General features: G+C 38.0%; 1 protein-coding gene across 2 annotated transcripts in view; it reads right to left on the bottom strand.

The window, feature by feature from the left end:
* Window positions 1–1,358: 1,358 nt before the first annotated feature.
* ATAD2B (ATPase family AAA domain containing 2B) overlaps window positions 1,359–20,978 on the bottom strand; it is a 155,159-nt gene continuing 135,539 nt past the window's right edge. For both annotated transcript variants that reach the window (XM_047744659.1, XM_047744658.1), the window contains exons 23-28: window positions 18,787–18,909; window positions 15,627–15,764; window positions 11,428–12,111; window positions 7,782–7,909; window positions 7,326–7,454; window positions 1,359–4,824 (exon numbers count right to left, since the gene is read on the bottom strand). In XM_047744659.1, the coding sequence (XP_047600615.1) occupies window positions 4,783–4,824; window positions 7,326–7,454; window positions 7,782–7,909; window positions 11,428–12,111; window positions 15,627–15,764; window positions 18,787–18,909 (1,244 nt within the window). In that variant the 3' untranslated portion in view covers window positions 1,359–4,782. The remainder of the gene's footprint in view (window positions 4,825–7,325; window positions 7,455–7,781; window positions 7,910–11,427; window positions 12,112–15,626; window positions 15,765–18,786; window positions 18,910–20,978) is intronic.

Genomic DNA, 20,978 nt, shown 5'->3' on the forward strand with positions numbered 1-20,978 from the left:
AGGTTCTGGGATCGAGGCCTGCACCAGGCCCTCTCATCAGTGGGGTGTCTGTTTCTCGCTCAGTGCCACCCTCACCCCGGCTTGTGTTCTCTCTCTCTGTCTTAAATAAATAAATAAAATCTTTTTTAAAAGACTCAAATGTGCTTATAAATTACTTACATAAACATTTGACTACAATGTTTTTAAAAATCTGTTTCCCAGGTTTATTACTACCAGTCTTCTGATATAAAGACAATTTAAAGTAAAAATTAATAGGGCGCCTGGGTGGCTCAGGGGGTTAAGCCGCTGCCTTCGGCTCAGGTCATGATCTCAGGGTCCTGGGATCGAGTCCCGCATCGGGCTCTCTGCTCAGCGGGGAACCTGCTTCCCCCTCTCTCTGCCCGACTCTCTGTCCACTTGTGATCTCTGTCAAATAAATAAATAAAATCTTTAAAAAAAAAAAAAGTAAAAATACACGGAATCAATAAAAACAGTCTTATTCAAATTCAACCAGTTCCTTTTTACTATGATTTTAAAAAAAACGAAAATTAAGAACTATTTTTTTAATTTATTTATTTGACATAGAGAGAGAGAGAGATCACAAGCAGGCAGAGAGGCAGGCAAAGGGAGAGAGAGAAGCAGACTGCCTGTAGAGCAGGGAGCCCGATTTGGGGCTCAATCCCAGGACCCTGAGATCATGACCTGAGCCGAAGGCAGACGCTTACCGACTGAGCAACCCAGGCATCGCAAGAACTTCTGCTGAGTAGGATTAGAATACTAATCTCAGGACATGAAAAGGTATCTCAAGGTAGACAGCAGAAACATGGGCAATCTAAAGCCAAGAACATTCTACTCCCATGAAGCAACAAGCCCCTCAAAATTTTGGTATGAAATCTTTCTCCATATTTAAACTCTATATACTATTCAAAGTATGCTGGTAACTACCTGATCAAAGAGAAAAAGTCTATAAAGTAAGTTAACCAAAGTACCTGTTACTGTAGCAGTCTTCCAAATAGAAAAATTATCAGAAGTAATCTATTTGCTTTTATAGAACACATTTTATTAGACAGTCTTCCACTGAAATTAAAACCACATTTCCTCAACATGTTGAAAACTTTTAGCTAAAAAATACAGAGGGCTACTAAAATCTAAAAGAACGCTCTAATGAGATTTTGGTGGGTGCTTAACGAACATCAACATGCCGACCAGGGGAGTTAAGATGGCAGAGCAGCAGGGGGACCCTATGCTTGCCTCGTCCCTCCAACACAGCTAGATAAATAAACGTCAACATGCCCAAACCGCACAACAGAAGAGTTCAGCTACGGCAGTGGTGCTGCATTTGCAGCCAACAGCAATCATCATCAGGCTAAAGACAGACAGGTTTTTCTTGTCATCTTTATTCAAGTATTTCACAGCAGTTATATTACAAATTACAGTAAATGTTCAAAATTCCAGAATTCAAAAATTAAATAATTTACTTCAAACTAATGTAAAATGAAGTCAAATGCAAAACATCAATTTAACACAATTCTAAATTAAACTATAAACCCAAAACAGACCAGAGTTGATGAAGTCTACTTAATCTACAAAGTAGACATACATGACTGAAACCAAAAAGGACTCCCAAAAATCTAAATAACTGAATGTACAAAATACAAAAGATGCAGGTACAAGTCCAAATTCAAGCTTACAATGTGATTACAAATTATAATAACAATGGCATTCAGCTACGGGACCGGACACCGAAGATACCTACTGAATAGCACCATAGCTGAACCAACTTAATCAAAAAATGGGAAGATATTACCACCCCACTCCCTAAAAATAAAATCCAGTAAACCTACAAATACATTGGCATATGAGAAAAATCAAGTCATGAAAGGACATAAAACAAAACAAAAATTAATCACAGGTGAGATTCAAGCTCAAAACACAATTAACTCCACAGCCATCAGTTTCAACCCTAGTGCGGTTCCATCTTCAAAAAGCTCCCACGGTCCCCACAGCTGAGCATTAACTACTGTTGGGCTGTGCTGTGATACATATTTTACTGATCTGAGAGCAAAGTTTTACACAGGAGCTATCATTTATAATGCTCACAATAGGAAATAAGAACAGAGGTCAATTTGTACATATTTTTGCCAATGCTATACAGCAAAAATTAACTTACAGAAAGGTAAACAAAACTGAGTCCACTTGGATAATTTCACAAGCTGCTTTAACTATAGAACCACCAGATATCTGTAAAGTAAGCACAACTGGTATGTGTGGGGGTTTTTTTTTGTTTTTTTTGTTTTTGTGGGGGCAGGGGAAGGGGAGTGGAGGAGTTGATACAATTTCAGCGAATTTTTCTCCCCTTGGCATTAGATTGGCTTTCTCTTTAAGACCTAAACTGTTCAAAGTGGCAGTTCTATCATACTGAGGTTGCCTCCTATTTCTCCATCTATATAAAGGTTAAAATAAAAAAACTTGATCTTTTGGAAGCATTTTAATGCTGAACATAAATAAATTTCCCTTGTCAAACCCACTGATGGCTAAAATCTTAATTAACTGGTACAAATTTAGTAACCTACTAAGAATATGTGCGTTTTTTTTTCCTTTCACAAGTGCTGCTGTTACTTGAACAGAATGCTTCTGAATTAGAGTAACTGGAATAAATATTTAAAAAAAAATAGTGCAGCAAGAACCTGAGACTTGCAAAAAACCCTTTTAGCAGAAACTTGCTACAAAAAATCTGCTACATCTTATTTCATCAAATCTTTAAATTCTGTAACAATTTCCATCAAAATACAAAATGCTAATGTATTAGACAGTAAAATAGTCTGAACTGGTATGATGGTAATAAATACTAAAGAAAGCATGAAAATCCTCCCAATAATCAAATTAGAGGTTTCAAATAACCTCCCCTTTAAAATGGTTCATTGTTAATCGCACTTGCCCACCTTAAAAATACAGTGTGTCTACATGAGTAGCATCTTGAATTATATGACTAACTGAATATTATGAAAACTTCATAGACTAGGTATAAAGAAAAAAAGTGGCATTTAAAAAAAATTAAGCTATAATTAGAAGGCGCAAAATGTCAATGCAAAGAAGCACTTAAGATTACTGCAGTAGCCTACGGCCAGTGTGTGCTCTGCGCTGGCGACAAACACACTACAAACAGCCAGGGACAAGGAGACAAGTACCTTAGCTTCAGCATGTAAACGGTGGCAAAGTGATTACAGGACTCTGTAAACACTACTGGTAACTAAAATACAAAAAGCTGAGGTAGCTCAGTATCTCTGCAGTAGTCCAAGACCATTTGCTCTAATTAAAACCCAAACTACATGTGTTGCATATATTGGAAAGACACACCTGCAGCTAACGGCTATAATGAATGAAGATATCAAGCCAACTTGTCAAAATTTCCTACTTTTGTTTGTTTAAAAATCATCTGATAAAAAATGTCACTGCATTCCCTTTGCCTCTTTGCAACTGCCTAGACTGTGTCTCCAAATTTGTAGAAAGTTTTTGTAAAACTAGTAACCCATAATTAATTTTAGGTAAGTACAATTCACAGAAATCACTCAACAAGATCCAAAATGGGTTCCAATCAAAATGAACAATTGTGAAGGTAAGCTTATGGTAAGGGATTTAAACATTAATACTGTTATTCAAGAACCATACCAAAGCTCACCAGCAACTATGCATAAAGAAAATGAATTTATGGAGTTTCTGACAAATTCCTCTTTTCTGTCCATTGGCAAGTCCTGGCTTTAAAACAAAACAGTAACAATTTACTATACATGAAATCATTCTTCTCTGGGAACTCAAACATGAATAACTATTAAATTGCCACTGAAAGAGGAAAAGAATGTTGCCATCTATCTAATTTCTGGTCATCATTGTCAGCAATACTGTAAAGTTTGTAAGTTTTTTGGTGGACTGCGTATTATTTGTTGTTGTTGTTTTATTATGTGTTTCTTAAACAGAAACAGACCATACAGGAAAACTTACCATTTTAATATATCATGTGGCTTATTGTCTTGATTTGAGTTTGGAAAACAAGACAAGCATTTTATACCAAAACACTGGTTGCCTCTTAATGACACAGTGTATCAAAACTTATTTTCAAGGTTGTGACCAAAGAGACATTCTAATTCATTTGCTACAAACAAGCCCATTCCTTTGTTTAGCCTTATCTTTCTCAAATGAATTAAAAGGCACATTAAAGGCAGTTCTAAAGAGCCTAATCTAATTTCATCCAGTTTCTTCAGTTTCCCACCAGAATATACCATAGCCAACTCTAAAACAGGTTTCAGTCCATTACCCAGAGGAACAAATAAAAACAAATATGCTAAAAGGAGTAAAAAGGAGAAAGAAAAACAAAACAAAACAAAAAAAGGAAACGAAACAGGTTGCCCACTGTTTAAACAATTCAACACAGTTAGAACTGCCCCATCCAGTTTCCTCCTGTTTGCTGGTCTGCTCCCTAAGAGAGAAGTCTCCAAAAGAGAGTGCACGAAAAGAGGAGCAGAAGTGAGAGCAGTTTCTGTAGCACCAAAATCTCCAATCTGTGGGGTTGTATTTTTTATTTGTGGAAAATACAACATGTTTCTGAAGTTCTGTTTGGTTCTTGTAGGCTGGTTGGTTTCAGGTACCTGAGACAATAGCACCAAATTCAACAGAGAGAAAGAATGAGTGAGAGAGCACTTTACACCAAGGCTCTGCACATAATTGGTGCAATTTGAAATTGAATGGCTCAGAAGACTGCTCTGTCAGGAGCAGATGGGAGAGGATAAACCACTCATCTTGAAAAGTTCATAGGAATGTCTCAAACATATGAACTGTTCTTTCCATCTCCTACAAGAGGAAAAAAAGCGCATGTTATCTAATATGGAAAAGACAAAATTATTAAGGGAAAATTCACTTTAACTTTTTTAGAGAAAGAATTTTAGATACAGGTTAAACTTTAAGTATTTTCTGATTATAACATCATAGCTACTCTATAAGATTATCTGCCCTAGATGCTTCCAAATGCCTATTTGATACTTAGACTAATGAAGATGATGCTAGTAACACTCAATGAGTACTTATTATGCCCGATATTGTGCCAAGAAATTTATATACATAAATAATTGGTCAGCTAATAAACAACAAAATCAGAATTTATGCATTGGTAGCCTCACTCTAGAGTCTGAGCCCATCCTTTACTCATGTTCTCTCAAAGCAAAATAAATGTATTCAGTATAGTAAAACTTGAAGTAGAAGGCACCTGTTCCTACTGCTATTCACTCTAATCAGAGCTGAAAACAAAAAGGGCGGGGGTGGGGGCAGAAACAGTCACTGCCATCACCACAAGAAATGCCACTCACTGGTGATTCTGCTACAGATACCCTCCCTCCCTGAAAAAGGCCCCTAGATTACAGGGTTCCAAGTCCCCTACAGAAAAATGTTTCACTGCTGAAGAGCATTCATTCCATTCAAGCTAATCAAATGTCAACTCATGCAAATAAACAAGTTCAGGAATTTAAAAAAAAAAAAAAAGGTCAAGAACTCTACCCTACACATTTCATTCAGATGGCCAAGTGTCCAACACATCTAAGACATTCAGTTTTTCTTTCCCCCTTTAAACAGCTGAAATTATATTCTACATCTCTGTACAACAGGCCAGATTATCATCTGATCAAAAAGTTCTCATATTAGACCAATAAAAATGTTTCATCATATTGTTACTGAATAAGGAAAAAAGTCAGATTATAAAACAATATACAATCTGATCCCAATTTTTAAGTATGTATTCACATACTTATACATATGTTATACACATCTAGACATTTTTTTTTAAACTTTTTTTTTTTTTTTTTTTTTTTTTTTTAATTTGACAGAGAGAACACAAGCAGGCAGAGAGGCAGGCAGAGAGAGAGGAGGAAGCAGGCTCCCCGAGAGAGCAGAGAGCCCGATGCGGGGCTCGATCCCAGGACTCCGAGATCATGACCTGAGCCGAAGGCAGCGGCTTAACCCACTGAGCCACCCAGGCGCCCCACATCTAGACATTTTTAAAGGATAGACGATATCCCATAAGATTAACACTGACTAGTTTCCTCGATAGTGGGATGTGGATGATGTGTATTTATGTTCTCATTTGTGCTTTCTTATTATTTCTATGTATATAATGACAGTATAGACTCATAAAAGTGTAACTCCTAAAAATGTGATTAGAAAATAACTTTTAAATGTTCTCTCCCTCTGATTCAAGTCCAATATCCCTTATTGAACATGAAAAATAATCATATCTTCTACATATAAACCTTTAATATACTAGAAATGCTCCTTGAGAGCAGGGACTTTACAGCCCAAACATTTAGCACAGTATCTGGAACTACAGGCAATCAGGAAGTATTTAATAATCAGTCCATCAGATAAACAAACTAATTGGCAAATGAACAGGGAGTCTAACTCAGTCACTTAGCCATTTAGTGGGTCTACATTTGCCCAGATGACCTCAAAAAGCAGAAGTGTGGCTTAATGATGTAAATTATATAAACAGGTATTAACTGATATTTATAAGGAAGAACTCACTATGGCCCAGAGTTCTCTAGAAAGGGAACAGTTCAGGGCACCTGGGTGACTCAGTCAGTTAAGCATCCAACTCTTGGTTTCAGCTCAGCTCATGATCTCAGGGTTGTGAGATCAAGCCCTTTGCTGGGCTCTGCGTTCACCTCAGAGTCTGCCTGAGATTCTCCCCCTCTTCTTCTCTACCCATTCACACACTCACTCTCTCTCTCTCTCAAATAAGTAAGATCTTTAAAAAAAGAAAGGGAATGGTTCACATCTAAAGTGTCTAAGCAAAAGAACAACCACTCCTTCATGTGGCCATCTCCTAAGACTAGATCTGATGAGTAAGATGACTTCTAAGTTCTTTTCTAATCATCAATGGGGTGGCTAACAGCTCTCACTGCTCAGGCCACTCCTTTAATCAGCAGTGGCTGCCTAGGTCGCAGTGGTAAGGACTGTGAGGCCATCCCCACATTCAGTAGGACAAAGTGATATGCTCAGTGATGTCACTAATAGGAAGGGACAAAAGAATTGTGACATGCTATTCTAGGTATCTGCCAACCCAGAACCACGAAGTGCTGTCTGATAAACAAAGAATCCCAGATTACTTCTGTCCTGAGACAAAATGATACAGAAAGGATTTATTCTTCAGACTGTAACTCAACAAGTCTTCTAATCTTAAATCTTCAAAACATTCTTCAGTTACTTGGTGAAAGATATACACTAAAAAAATGTTTTCCTCTTTTATCCTTTAGGACAAGTAAAAGCACGTATTTGTTTATTCTAAGGATGAACTGAGCACTTACCTCTATAAGTTGTGATTTGTCATAATCTTTACGATGACGATAGATGCATTGACTAAGAAGAGAATATAATCTCTCAAGTTGATCAACTGCAAGATTGTTGCTTTTATCTACCAATAAATCAAGCAATTTCTAAGAAAAATTAGAAGAAAAGAAAATAAAATGAAGTTTGGTTTCATTTTCACACTGAAACAGATGTACTCAAATGGCTCGCCAGTACACACCATAGGCTATGGTATAACAGTGACACATTTAGAAGATTCTAAGGCTTAGTTTATTCCCAAGACCATTCTCTAAACCCCTCAAAACACACCTACCTCTTCGTTTACTAGAAGCCCTAAAGCACTTGTATTCCTAGGTAAAGTAAGAGATTATCAGAACTAGTTTTACTCAACTGCCTACAAACATAATCAATCTCTTTCCATTCATTTAAGACCGACTGGGAATAGCAAAGCTTACCTTCAATCTCTCATGATCAACTATAAGAGGCGGCACAGGCTCAGACGGCTCTTCTGGAACCAGTTCCAGGCTTGTTGTTTTTGCCTGGTCTAAAATTAACTTACGGTATTTCTTTACTTTAGAAGCACCTACAATTGAAAAAAAAAAATGCACTGCAGCAAGTAAAAGTTAAGAAAAACCAAGCTTAAGCAACTATAAATTTTTCTACCCACCACAAAACTTTTTGGAATAAGGGTATATTCTGTAAATGATATATATATATATATATATATATATATATATATTTTTTTTTTTTTTTTTTTTTTTTTTTTTTTGAAGATTTTATTTGCCAGAGAGAGTGAGTACACACAAGCAGGCAAGAGAGGCAGGCAGAGGCAGCAAGAGGAGCAGGCTCCCTGCAGAGCAAGGAGTCCAATGCGGGACTCGATCCCAGGACCCTGAGATCATGACCTGAGCTGAAGGCAGTGGCTTAACCAACTGAGCCACGCAGGCGTCCCGGTAAATGATAATTTTTAAAATAAGTAACCCAAATTGAAGAAAATTAAACCACAACTATGAAAGCCAAGTTATGTTAGAGTATCATCTAATAAACATAATCCACTTAAAGGAAGAGAAAAGCAATCACCTCTAAGCACTAACCTATAAATCCTCTTTACTCTTTTTACCATAGCCATCATTTTAAAATTTAGAGCTTTCAGAATTGGAAGAGGGGAAGCAACCTAGAAAAGCAGATACTCACACCAAGTGAGGCCGACCTGTCTACAGGTCTATTTCTGTTGCAAGTTAAAAACAAAAAGAAACCAAAAAAAACTTCAACACTAACTGATATTTATTTTCTCTTTTACACTATCCAGATTTCTTTTTTTTTTTTTTTTTTTTTTTAATTTGACAGAGATCATAAGCAGACAGAGAGGCAGGCAGAGAGAGAGGAAGAAGCAGGCTCCCCGCTGAGCAGAGAGCCTGATATGGGGCTCAATCCCAGGACCCTGGGATCATGACCTGACCGGAAGGCAGGGGCTTTAACCCACTGAGCCACCCAGGCACCTCCTGTCCAGATTTCTATTAGAAATTTATCTGGTTTCTAACCTTCCCCCCCCCCCATAAAAATATAAGCCCATTTAAAGTAATAGGGCTGGTGGTCTTTCCTACCTCAGAGTGAATTACACATAATCTAATTATTTTCCTCCCAACAACATACTGAGACCAGCTACACTGAAAAAAAAACACAAAAAAACAAAAAACATCCCAGAAATTTAGAGGTGGCTGAGCATAATTTGACAGCCCCAGGTACTCTGAGAGATAGAGAGGGCAGACAGGCCATAAGCCTTGTGATCCCATAGGTAGGCATACTCTAAAAAAAAGCCAAGGGGGAAGGAACGCAAAGACAAACTCAAACTGTTTGAACTTTTTTTTAAGATTTATTTGTCAGAGAGAGAACAGGCACACAAACAGGGAGACTGGCAGGGTAAAGGGAGAAGCAGGCTCCCTGCTCAGCAGGGAACCAGATATGGGACTAGATCCCAGGGCCTTGAGATCATGACTTAACCAACTGAGCCACCCAGGCATCCCTGTTTCAGAACCATATAGCGGACCTGTCCCATCTCATAAACACTACGGAGAACCTTCCCCTTCCCTCCTGTGTTAGTTCTCTTACTCCCATGCCTTTAAACATTTCCCTCCAATCAATGCTTGCTATAGAGATAAACAGTAGAAGAACCAAAATATTGCCTTGGGAAACATATACCTCCACGTAGGAGAGATATTTTATTTCAGACAGCTTCTAGAGTGAAAGTCTTTATTTAGAGTTCAATTAACATATGCTAAGAGTTTTCTTAAGACCTTCCATATCACATTACCAAATCCATGGACTTCCAGGAAACTGAAAACTTGCATTAGGTAACCCTGCCCTGACAGAAGTGAAAATTTCAAGTAAAGTTTTTATACAACAAATATCTTTATAAAGTTTTTAGATAACCAACTGAACATAATATTAATTTAAACCTTTTTTGCAAGCATACTAAAAATCTCATAGTGAAAGAACATTAAAAAAGACTCCTCACCTTATACCCAAAGTGCTTCATCAGGAAGATCTCTCCCTTTCTCCCTACTCTGTTACTCAACCCTAGCTTTAAAACATGTTTTAAATTCTGTCTATATGACAAACACAAATAAATAAATATCAGAATAAATACTGCCCTTAAAACTACCTTCTATTATTAAATATTGAAGAGAAAGAAAAATTCTCAACAGGTAGCATTTAAGAACATGGGCGCCTGGGTGACTCAGTTGGTTAAGCGTCTGCCTTCAGCTCAGGTCCTAATCCCAGGGTTCTGGGATATAGCCTTGACATCTGGTATGGGGCTTCCTACTCAGCAGGGAGCCTGCTTCTCCCTTTCCCATTCCCCTGCTTATGCACTCTCTCTCTGTCAAATAAATGAAATCTTAAAAAAAAAAAAAAAAAAGAAGAAAAGACCAGTACACACACATCTTCTTTATCCATCAAGAGAATTCTAAGACTTTGAATAATTATCTTTCTACTTCCTATTTCTGCTAGAGGGCTCAAAAACTTGGAGCAAAGGGCACCTGGGTGGTTCAGTTGGTTGGGGAGCTGCCTTCGGCTCGGGTTGTGACCCTGGAGTACTGGGATCGAGTCCCACACATCGGGATCCCTGCTCAGGAGTGAGTCTGCTTCTCCCTCTGCCCCCCCCTTTCTCATGCTCTCTCTCAATCTCTCTCAAATAAATTAAAAAAAAAAAAGTTGGGGCAAAAAACTATTCCCACATAGCCCTGATCCCAAGCTAAAGCTAGATTCTAATTTACCCCATCCCACTATGGGCTAAAGAATGATAAAGCAGGGCTAGAAATTCCCAGGCCCCCTGTTCTGCTGCTGCTTGAAGGAATCACACAGCCATAAGAAGGCAGGAGCTAGCAGGGTGCTCTGAGTCTGCAAGAACAAGGCAGATCTGGCAGCACAGGTTCCACTGCTTCCTACACCACAGGCTTTACAAAACAATGGAGCCTCTTAGACTCTTAGATTCAACTAACAGTGAATGCCTGGAATGAATACAGCTCGGTATGTGCCAGGCACAAAAAGAGGCGCTTAATATACATGACTTATTTAATCCCTACAGTGACACCACTCTTAAGTTTAATTTAGAAGATGAAAAAAAAGATTGAAGAGCCTAAGTTACCAGCTCAAAGCCACATGAAAATAACAAACAGGAGAGGTAATTTAACTTGAGTGTACATGAGCGTAGGATACCATACAGTATCTAGTACCCAACTCTTCTCAGCCAAGCCTACCCCACCCCAATCATTCTTACTAGAATTCCATCTTCTTAACACCTGTGGGCTTACTCAGCCTTTATCCATAAATCCTTTCAGATAGGGATAATAATCAGGTGGGAGGCAACAGAGTAAGCAGCCAGGAAAGTGATGCATTCTAGACCATAACCCTCTGAAATTCGCAACAAAATTTACTAGGCATGAATATGCACACTTTCCTAGGGAAAAAGATGAAAGTTTAACAGATTCTCAGAGGGGTATAACTGCTTATCAACTAGTGCTACTGGGGACCAAATAAAATATGCCATTAGTTAACTCCGGAATTTAAAACTTCAATTTTTTAAAAAAATATTCGCTCTACCTTCTTTATCCAGTTCTGCATCTTTAACCTCCACTTCGGGGCTGGGTTCTAACTTCTCGTTACTGCTACATTCCAGGGCATCTAGTTTCTCAGGATCATCTCCATGATGTTCATTCGAAGTTTCTGGTTTTTCTTTTGACTGGTCCTCTGGGACAATCTTTTGTTCAGAACTACATTTGTCACCACTACCACAGAAAGAGACTACTTCAGCTTTGCCATTCTGACACTCCAGAACTGGTATTCCTTCAAAACTGTCAGTGGAGGCCTCACCATTGAGACAGCTTCCTTTAAGGAAAGGCTCTTTCCTAGAGGTCTGTTCTGGATTTAGAGAACCGCTGCTGTTGATGAGCAGAGACTCATTGGAACTTTCCTCTTCAGTAGATGCAAAGTTCTCCTTCGTGCCCGCTCCATTGTTAAGCCTCTGCCCCTGGTCCATGTCCATGATGTCACATGATGATTCATCGTTGGTCATAGAGAGGTCTCCGGTCTCTTCGCCATTTTCTTCATGGCAGTCAGTGCTTACCTCAAACTCTCCATTCTCTAGCAACTTCCTGTCCTCTGTATGGTTCTCGTAGTCTGCAAATTTAGTGTCCTCTTCATCTTTTTTTAAATTATTGACTTTCCTTTTCTTAATAATTCCTTTACCCCACTGTGATCGCCGCCTTGATTTTCTTCGAACTCGAACTATTTTAGAGAGAAGGAAAAGAGGTATATAGAACTTGGAGTGCAACACTTGTTTTACAAATGTTCACTATATTAAGACCCAAAAGAAAGTAAACCCATACTGGTTTAACACACAAGAACTACTTAGCTCTTTTTTTTCTCTTTTTAAAAGATTTTATTTATTTATTTGACAGAGATCACAAGTAGGCAGAGAGGCAGGCAGAAAGAGAGAGGGAAGCAGGCTCCCCACTGAGCAGAGAGCCCAATGTGGGGCTTGACCCCAGGACCTTGAGACCACGACCTGAGCTGAAGGTAGAGGCTTAATCCACTGAGCCACCCAGGTGCCCCACTACTTAGCTCTTGAAATCCAAGCTGACTAATCCTCACAACCTATAAGGAGAATGAATATGAAGTCAGTGTTGAACTCTGAAGGATGAAATTTTTTTTTTAATTGAGTATAAGTTTACCCAGCATTAATTTTTTTCTATTATCCTAGATTCTACTTTATAGCTGTTCTTAATTCCTAACAGCCAGGGGCCAAGCATATAATACGTAGGGAATGACCAACTACATTACCAGGCTACCTAGAAAATTGAGGGCCACAGCCCCAGATTTCCACCAAGAAAATGAGTGCTTTGCCAGCAAAATCACCCCAAAGCTCCTAAACCATGGAAGAAAATGAACACATGATCCACTGTATCAAGACAGAACTGTTACAGGTATCCCACAAATAACTATCTACTGCCTCTCCTTCCAGAGAAGGAATCACCCACAGAAAGTACAGTAGTAAACAGAAACCCTACAAAGTTTATAGACAATTTGGTTAGACAACTGTTAGGCCTCCTCTGCTATAAATGGTTCACCAAGCAGATCAACTGGTTACACAGTTGTTATTCGAAAATATGTAAAAAGGGGGGTGCCTGGGTGTCTCAGTCAGTTAAGTGTCCAACTCTTGATTTTGAGATCAAGCCCCACGTTGGGCTCTACGCTCAACACGGGGTCTGCTTGTGCCTCTCCCTCTGCTCTCCTTCAAATAAACAAAGTATTTAAAAGAAAAGAAAATATGGAAAAAAGTTAAGCCCTCCGCTATCAAGGCAGCAACAACATTAACAACCACTGAAAATGTCAGTGATGTAAAAAGGAAGACCTACAGAAGTTGTAAAGACTATATTCATCTCAGACATCGGGGAGGGTATGTGCTATGGCAAGTGCTGTGAATTGTGAAGACTGATGAATCATACACCTGTACCCCTGAAACAAATACATTATATACTAATTCTAAAAATTAAAAAAAAAAAAAAGACCACATTCATCTCCAGATGCCAGAAATAGTCATGAGCTTTATGAGTACTTCCAGTAACAACGGGCCCAGGAATCTTTAATTCCCCATATATGTTTTTATAAATTTTTCATCCTTTCAACTTTAATCCTTACTGAGTCTCTGTAGAGATATCCAGGTATTCACAGGAAATTGACAAATATTGTCATAAATATTACTTTTTTTCTTATCTAAGAATAAATCTACAAAAGGTTTCTGAAATCATTTCCCAAATTCAAGTTATTTTGTCACTTGGTTCAAAATAGATTTTGCCTTCAAAACCAAATCATTAGAATCATCTCTCCATTCCTATTTCCCCTACTAATTTATATTTTCATAATTTATACTTACAGGGTAATTGGAGAAGAAATTTGTTACTAGTTTACCATTAAAAGCTGTATATAAAAGCTAAAGTGATGGGCATTTGTAAGTATTCCATTAACTATATGAAAAACTAATCCCGTCCACATTAAAAGTGAAAAAAAATTCAGCCTGCTCTTTCTCTAAAAGGTGGAGCTGTTAGGTTTTTCCTGACAATCACTCCAAACATTGTGACCTCACTTATTCTCCAGCAACACAACCAAATCATAAACAGTTCCCCTTTCTTTCCTCACTAAGCCATCTAACTCTACAGCAAGAAGCAGCTAAACTCTATTCAATCAAGAGCCAGCTCAATGACTTGATCTGTGGGCACTAAGTAAAGGCTTAGAAGGCCTACCGAAGCAAGTTTATTCCTAACCCTTTCATCCCAGCTAAGAACAAAGAAAATGTTTTCATTTGGGAGAAAGTCAAATTAGAGATATTTTTCTCCTCCTTATATAATTATTTCTAATTGTGGGTATGATTTTGGTAAAATAAGAAAAGTCAATCATACAAGCTCCACAAGAATGGGGATTTTGGTTTACACTGCTGTATCTCTACAGCACCGGACATGTGGTAGTAGTATCCATTTATGGACCTAATCTTTCATACACTACTTCCTTTTACAGGAGCATGTTGTCTGAAAAACCACCATGGGGACACAATATTTAGAGTCAATTTTTATAGCCTCTCTGAGCTTATTTCCAAAACTAAAACCTTAGGAAAGCAACTCTATCTTAAGGATATTTAGATTTATAACTCAAGTAAATTAATGTGAAACAGGCAAATGATGAGTCACATATGCCATCTACTGGTAAGAGAAAACTAAACTCACATTTGTAGATTAAAATAACATTTAAATGTTTAAAGGAACTTAAACTGCTTAAAGCTAATTTTCAATGGCTTTTAGTAAATATTTGTATCCGGTGCAGAGAACATACAGGATTTCAAGGTTTAAATTAGAATGCTACATTACATAATCCAGGTCATGATCATGATCCAAGATACAACTACACCAAATAGCTTTAATCAATTTCATGGAACCAAATATACCACTAAGCCCTTCAAATTTTCTCACATATGAATGCCAAATACCACAGAGAAAAGAGCTTAAAAAAAAAAAAAATGAATCTGATTCATTCATTCAAATGCAATGCCATTGGTGAAAGAACATATTACGGCCAGCTTTACTGAGAGTTTCAACAGTATGACCACCTTTATACCAGAACAGCAAATATCTTCCAAGGGTGGCTATCTTCAGCAAACATAGGGACTGTGTTCGTTAACATTTGTCTTTCAGAAATCTCTCATTCAGCATGAATGAGCACAAGTGACAACAACCTAGAACAATGAATTTTCCCTTTCTAAATACATCTCACTTAAAACTAGATTTAAAAGGCTATACAATTAATTAATTAATTAATTTTTTAAAAGGCTGTACAGAGGAGTGTCTGGGTAGCTCAGTTGTTAAGCATCTACCTTTGGCTCAGGTCATGATCCCAGGGTCCTGGGATCGAGTCCCACATCGGGCTCCCTGCTCAGTGGGAAGTCTGCTTCTCCCTGTCCCACTCCCCCTGCTTGTGTTCCCTCTCTGTCTCTCTCTGTCAAATAAATAAATAAAACCTTAAAAAAAAAGAAAAGAAAAGAAAAGAAAAATATCTCCTGAATCAGGCCCTCTTTCCCTACAGTTAGAGAAATATACTTCTATTCCATTGCACAAGTTCTTCACCTCTGGACAGAGAAAAGATGAGAAGACCTGTGAGAACACAGCAGCACCTAGTCTGCCCCACAACTCCTAAAAAATCTGCATCCTTCTCAGCTCTTCCCACCACTGGATAACACGGTCTCAGACACTCACATGCACATTTATTTGCAGAGTTGTGCCAGACATCCAATGGATTTCTTTGTTTGTGCCGAAATGCCTCTTCAACTCTAGTTTCAGTCTTCCGAGCTCCAGTGCCATGAGGATTTATTTGTTCTGCTGTTACTGATAAGCCTGCGGGCAAAAGATAAGCAACACCTATTTAAATATTCCCAGCTACATAAACCAACATGGTTTAAGAAAAAGTCTGAAATAAAGAACTAAGTTTTAGTCATTAATTACACCTGGACAGTTTGTAATTCAGATGAAAACAGTATCTTTTGTTTAAAGATGAGAAAGAAACGAGATATAAAATCAAAAAGAAATAACCCAGCAGGCCATGCGGAACACTTAATCCCCAAAGGAACCCTATGTTTACTCGGCTTAATTTGCAAAGCCACACAGTCTTATGACTGTAAGACAATGATAATATTTTTTCTAAGTTACTATTTCTGCCATCTTAGAATGTATAAGTGTTTGTTGGGTCATTAAACCCCATTCACTTGAACTGTTTTCATCTGGTATTAGGTGCCTGTCAAACCACACCATAGTAAGTTTGGTTTTCCTACACTGATCTTCCTAAGAGTAACCACTCCATCTCAATTTCCTTCACTAGACTTGTTTCTTCTGTGTGGTCATTAAATATTGATCTTTCTCAGGGTTGTCTCTGGAATCCCTTTTCTTCTCACTCTGATCTATACCTTCTACCAAAAAGTATCACTCATGCCTTCGGCTTCTATCATCATTACATAATAATTCCTATATCTACATGTTTAGCCCAAGCATCTCTTGAGCTTCTGATCCCTATATCCAACTGCCTATTTGGTATCTCCAATTGGGTATCATAAAGATGGGTCAAATTAAAGCTAACTAGTTTATCTTTCCCCAACAAAAAACCTGTTCATCCCTCTCTCTAGAGAGATATTCCCTACCTTTACTGATAGTATTTGCATCTACTAAATATTAAATCAGTCATATGAGTAGCCAATTTTGACTCTTCTTCCCTTCACAATGGCCTCCTCCCCTGCCCCAATTTACATTGATCCTATACCATTCCCTCTTCATAATAATTAAAACTCAGCACGACTCCAACAGCTTTTTTCCCCCAAAAGCTTTAACGAGGTACAACTTACATAACAACAACAACAACAAAAAAAAATCACTCATTTTAAGCATACAATTAAGTGATTTTTAGTAAAGTTACAGAGCTGTGCCATCACCACAGCAACCCAATTTTGGGTAACTACCCCAGGCCATCACGAATCTACATTTTGTCTCCACAGATTTGTCTTTTGTGACTGTTTCATACAAACGGAATCACAAAACAGGTGGTCTTTTGTGACTGAATTCTTTCACTTCAGGTAATGTTCCTGAGGCTCATCTATGTTGTACCATGTATCAATAATTTGTTCCTTTTTATGGCTGAGCCATATGCCATTTTATGATATACCATTCTGCTTACCCATTCACCAGTAGATGGACATTTGCATTGTTTCCAGTTTTTAGTTGCTGTGACTAGTCTTTATAAGCGCATATGTTTTCATTTCTCTTGGGCTGTTTCCAGGAGTAGAATCATGGGTCGTATAGTAGATGTTATACTTAATTTTTTAGAAACTGCCAAACTGTTTTCCAAACTGGCTCCAACAGTTGTTTGACTCTCATCCTCCTCTCCTGACACACTGAGACCTTGCTATTTCCTACTGCCAAAGCAATTTACCAATTCATTTCACAGTTCAAAATATTTCAGTGAATCATACTGACTATGGAAATGGTTCTCAAACTTTAGTGTACAAAAAAAACACTTGAATAGTTCGTTAAAGTACAGATTTCTCAGCCTTACTACTCTCAGAGAATCTAATTCACTAAGTCTACTAAGATGATGTGGGTATTAGGCGCACACACACTTTGAAAAACACTGACCTACAGGATTAAGTCTGAAGCTCCTCAGCACTGGCATCAATGCATTCAAATATTTATAGGACAGTTCTAGGGACTGCCGTAGAGCTATGAATAAGCCATTCATAATACTTACATTCCAAATAAGGAAGAGAGACCAAAACAAAAGACAAAATGCCATGTGCTATGGTGACCAGGGCCTATATTAGATTAGGTGACCAGGGAAGGCCTAACAAAGTAGGAAAAAAGCTTCTTAATTCCAGTGTCCTGGACTCTGCTCGCCTTTATTTCCCACCATTCCATAAAGCTTCATCAATACCAGTTTGTAGTTCTTCAAATATACCATGTTATTTCATATCTCTATGCCTTTACACATGCTATTATCTGCTGTGCTTACAAATACCTCCTCCTCCTCTGTCACTGCCTCCCTTCTTCTGCTTCACTAGAAACAACACTCCTTTATTCATTCCCCAAACTCTAGACAAAATGCTGGGATTCCTAAAAGGAAGTCTCTCCTCTGTGCTTTTAAACATTTTGACCAACTCATACATACAGTACTTGATTTGTTTTATAATTCTGTCTCCTACTAAGTGAGTTCCTCAAGAACAAGCTTATACACTGAATGAACAAACCATATTTGCTAATTCTGTTAATTTTACATTAATAAAACTACACATAAATGCCAATAGGGAAAACAAAAACTGTATTCCTAAAAACTTTTATTTTTTATTTTTTTTTTTAAGATTTTATTTATTTATTTGAGAGAGAGACAGTGAGAGAGAGCATGAGCTAGGAGAAGGTCAGAGGGAGAAGCAGACTCCCCATGGAGCTGGGAGCCTGATGTGGGACTCGATCCCGGGATTCCGGGATCATGACCTGAGCCGAAGGCAGTCGTCCAACCAACTGAGCCACCCAGGCGTCCCTCCTAAAAACTTTTAAAAAGTAAACCCTCTACAGATATGAAAGCCTATAAATCCTTCAAGAATAAGAATCAATAATTAACAGATCTACTCCTCCAAAAAAAAATTTCACTGAAAAGAACTTTCTGTAATTTGCACTGCTGTACTTCCTAAAACTGTCACAGAAAGTAAAATTTTAAAATACCTTTGAGAATTTGTATGGCACATTAGTATCAGGAATATATAAAGTCTATGCCTCAAAGGAGATTATTTTCATAATGCCAGTAACCCTAAAGAAACATCATTTGGTAACACTCAGTGATTTCTTGGTCTTCAGGAGCAAGCTCATTTCCATAACTCACCTCTTTTTATTCTTGCTTCCTTAATTTCTTCACAGAGTTTATTAAATTCTGGATCCAATTCCGCTGCAATGATGGCATGTGCAGTGTCCTTCAGGGTACAAGCCCTGTGCCTAATTATTTTATCTGTTAAAAAAATTGGTATACTTGAAATAACATAAACAAAGGGCATCTTAAAAAGAGAAAGTAAAGAATACAAACATTTAAATAAAACTGTAAAAAGCATTTCCAGGTGAGAAACAAGCTCATTTAAATGATGAGTAAAATATAAATATAATACACCACTTAGTCACCTTGATAATTCTCTGAAAACTGTACTTTTTAGAACTTCAAAGTACAGAAGACTCTTGCACAACAGAGGGTAGAGGTGCCAAATCCCCACATAGTCAAAAACCCGTAACTTTTGACTCCCCACAAAATTTACTAGTAATAGCCTAATGCTGACCAGAAGTCTTACAGGTAACATAGTCTATTAACACATATTTTGTATATTAAATGTATCATATACTATATTCTTATAATACAGCTAGAGAAATGAAAATGTTAAAAAAATCATAAGAGAAAATATTTTTATAGTGCTGTACTGAATTTACCAGAAAAAAAAAAAATCCATGTGTAAGTGGACCTATGTAATTCAAACCTGTGTTGTTCAGGGTCAACTGTACAAGGCCTATTTAACAACTCATTATCTCAAAGATACAAAGCTTTATTTTGTATTTTTAAAAAACAAAAATGTATGATGTTCAGTAAAAAATGTTAAGAGATTCAGAGGACATTCACCATATGCCCAGCATCAGAGTTGTCACAGATAACAATCAGAGAATCGTACATAATTTTCTCCATAAGTGAAAACTGGTCAAAACTGTGAAGAAAATAATACTCCCTGAAGATAATACACCCTAAGTAACAGTGACCTATTAAAAAACCATAACAGAGGGGCACCTGGGTGGCTCAGTGGGTTAAAGCCTCTGCCTTCGGCTCAGGTCATGATCCCAGAATCCTGGGATAGAGCCCCGAATCGGACTCTCTGCTCAGCAGGGAGCCTGCTTCCCTTCCTCTCTCTCTGCCTGCCTCTCTGCCTACTTGTGATCTCATTCTCTCTCTGTAAATAAATAAATAAAATCTTAAAAAAAAAAACATAACAGAAACAAAAAAATACAGCAAGACACTCTAAGCTGAAGACTGCAAGACCGTATAAAAATCACAGGTAAGGGGCTCCTGGGTGGCTCAGTGGGTTAAAGCCTCTGCCTTTGGCTCAGGTCATGATGCCAGGGTCCTGGGATCGAGCCCTATATAGGCTATCTGCTCAGCAGGGAGCCCGCTTCCTCCTCTCTCTCTCTGCCTGCCTCTCTGCCTACTTGTGATCTCTGTCTGTCAAATAAAAATTAAAATCTTAAAAAAATAAAATCACAGGTAAATCAAGGAGGGAAATACACATACCTGTCTACCTGGCTAGGTAAACTACAGCTGACACTTGCACTGAGTCTCTGGTTTACAGTAATCCGGAAGCCCCTATTCATGAACAGTACAACATAAAAAGGACTTCTGAGAGCTATGCAGCTCTGAAATACAAAAAGGAAAGGGGTGCCTGGGTGGCTCAATCGGGTAAGCATCCAACTCTCAATTTCTTTCTTTTTTTTTTTTTTTAAGATTTTATTTATTTATTTGACAGAGAGAGATCACAAGTAGATGGAGAGGCAGGCAGAGAGAGAGAGAGGGAAGCAGGCTCCCCGCTGAGCAGAGAGCCCTATGTGGGACTCGATCCCAGGACCCTGAGATCATGACCTGAGCCGAAGGCAGCGGCTTAACCCACTGAGCCACCCAGGCGCCCCCCAACTCTCAATTTCATCCCCATGTCAGGCTCGCACTCAGCCAGGAGTCTGCTTGTCCCTCTCCCTCTGCTCCCCCCACCCCGACTAAATAAATAAATAAAATCTTTTTTTAAATAAAAATAAATAAATAAAATCTTTTTTTAAATAAAAATCAAGTAAATATATCAAAGTCACTTATTTTACAAAGTGTCAAGAACTAAAACCCCAAGTCTCAAAATAGCATCTGCTTTTCAACCCTAGTAAAGGCAAAAAGTATAGATGGACATTTTATTTATAACTGCTCTTATGAGAAAGCTGTAACAGTTCATGGTGGAAATCTTACAAAATACGTAACACTCAAAAGGCAACACTGGTATATTTCCT

Source organism: Lutra lutra, chromosome 9 (assembly GCF_902655055.1).
Source record: "Lutra lutra chromosome 9, mLutLut1.2, whole genome shotgun sequence".
In the NCBI taxonomy this organism is placed as follows: Eukaryota; Metazoa; Chordata; class Mammalia; order Carnivora; family Mustelidae; genus Lutra; species Lutra lutra.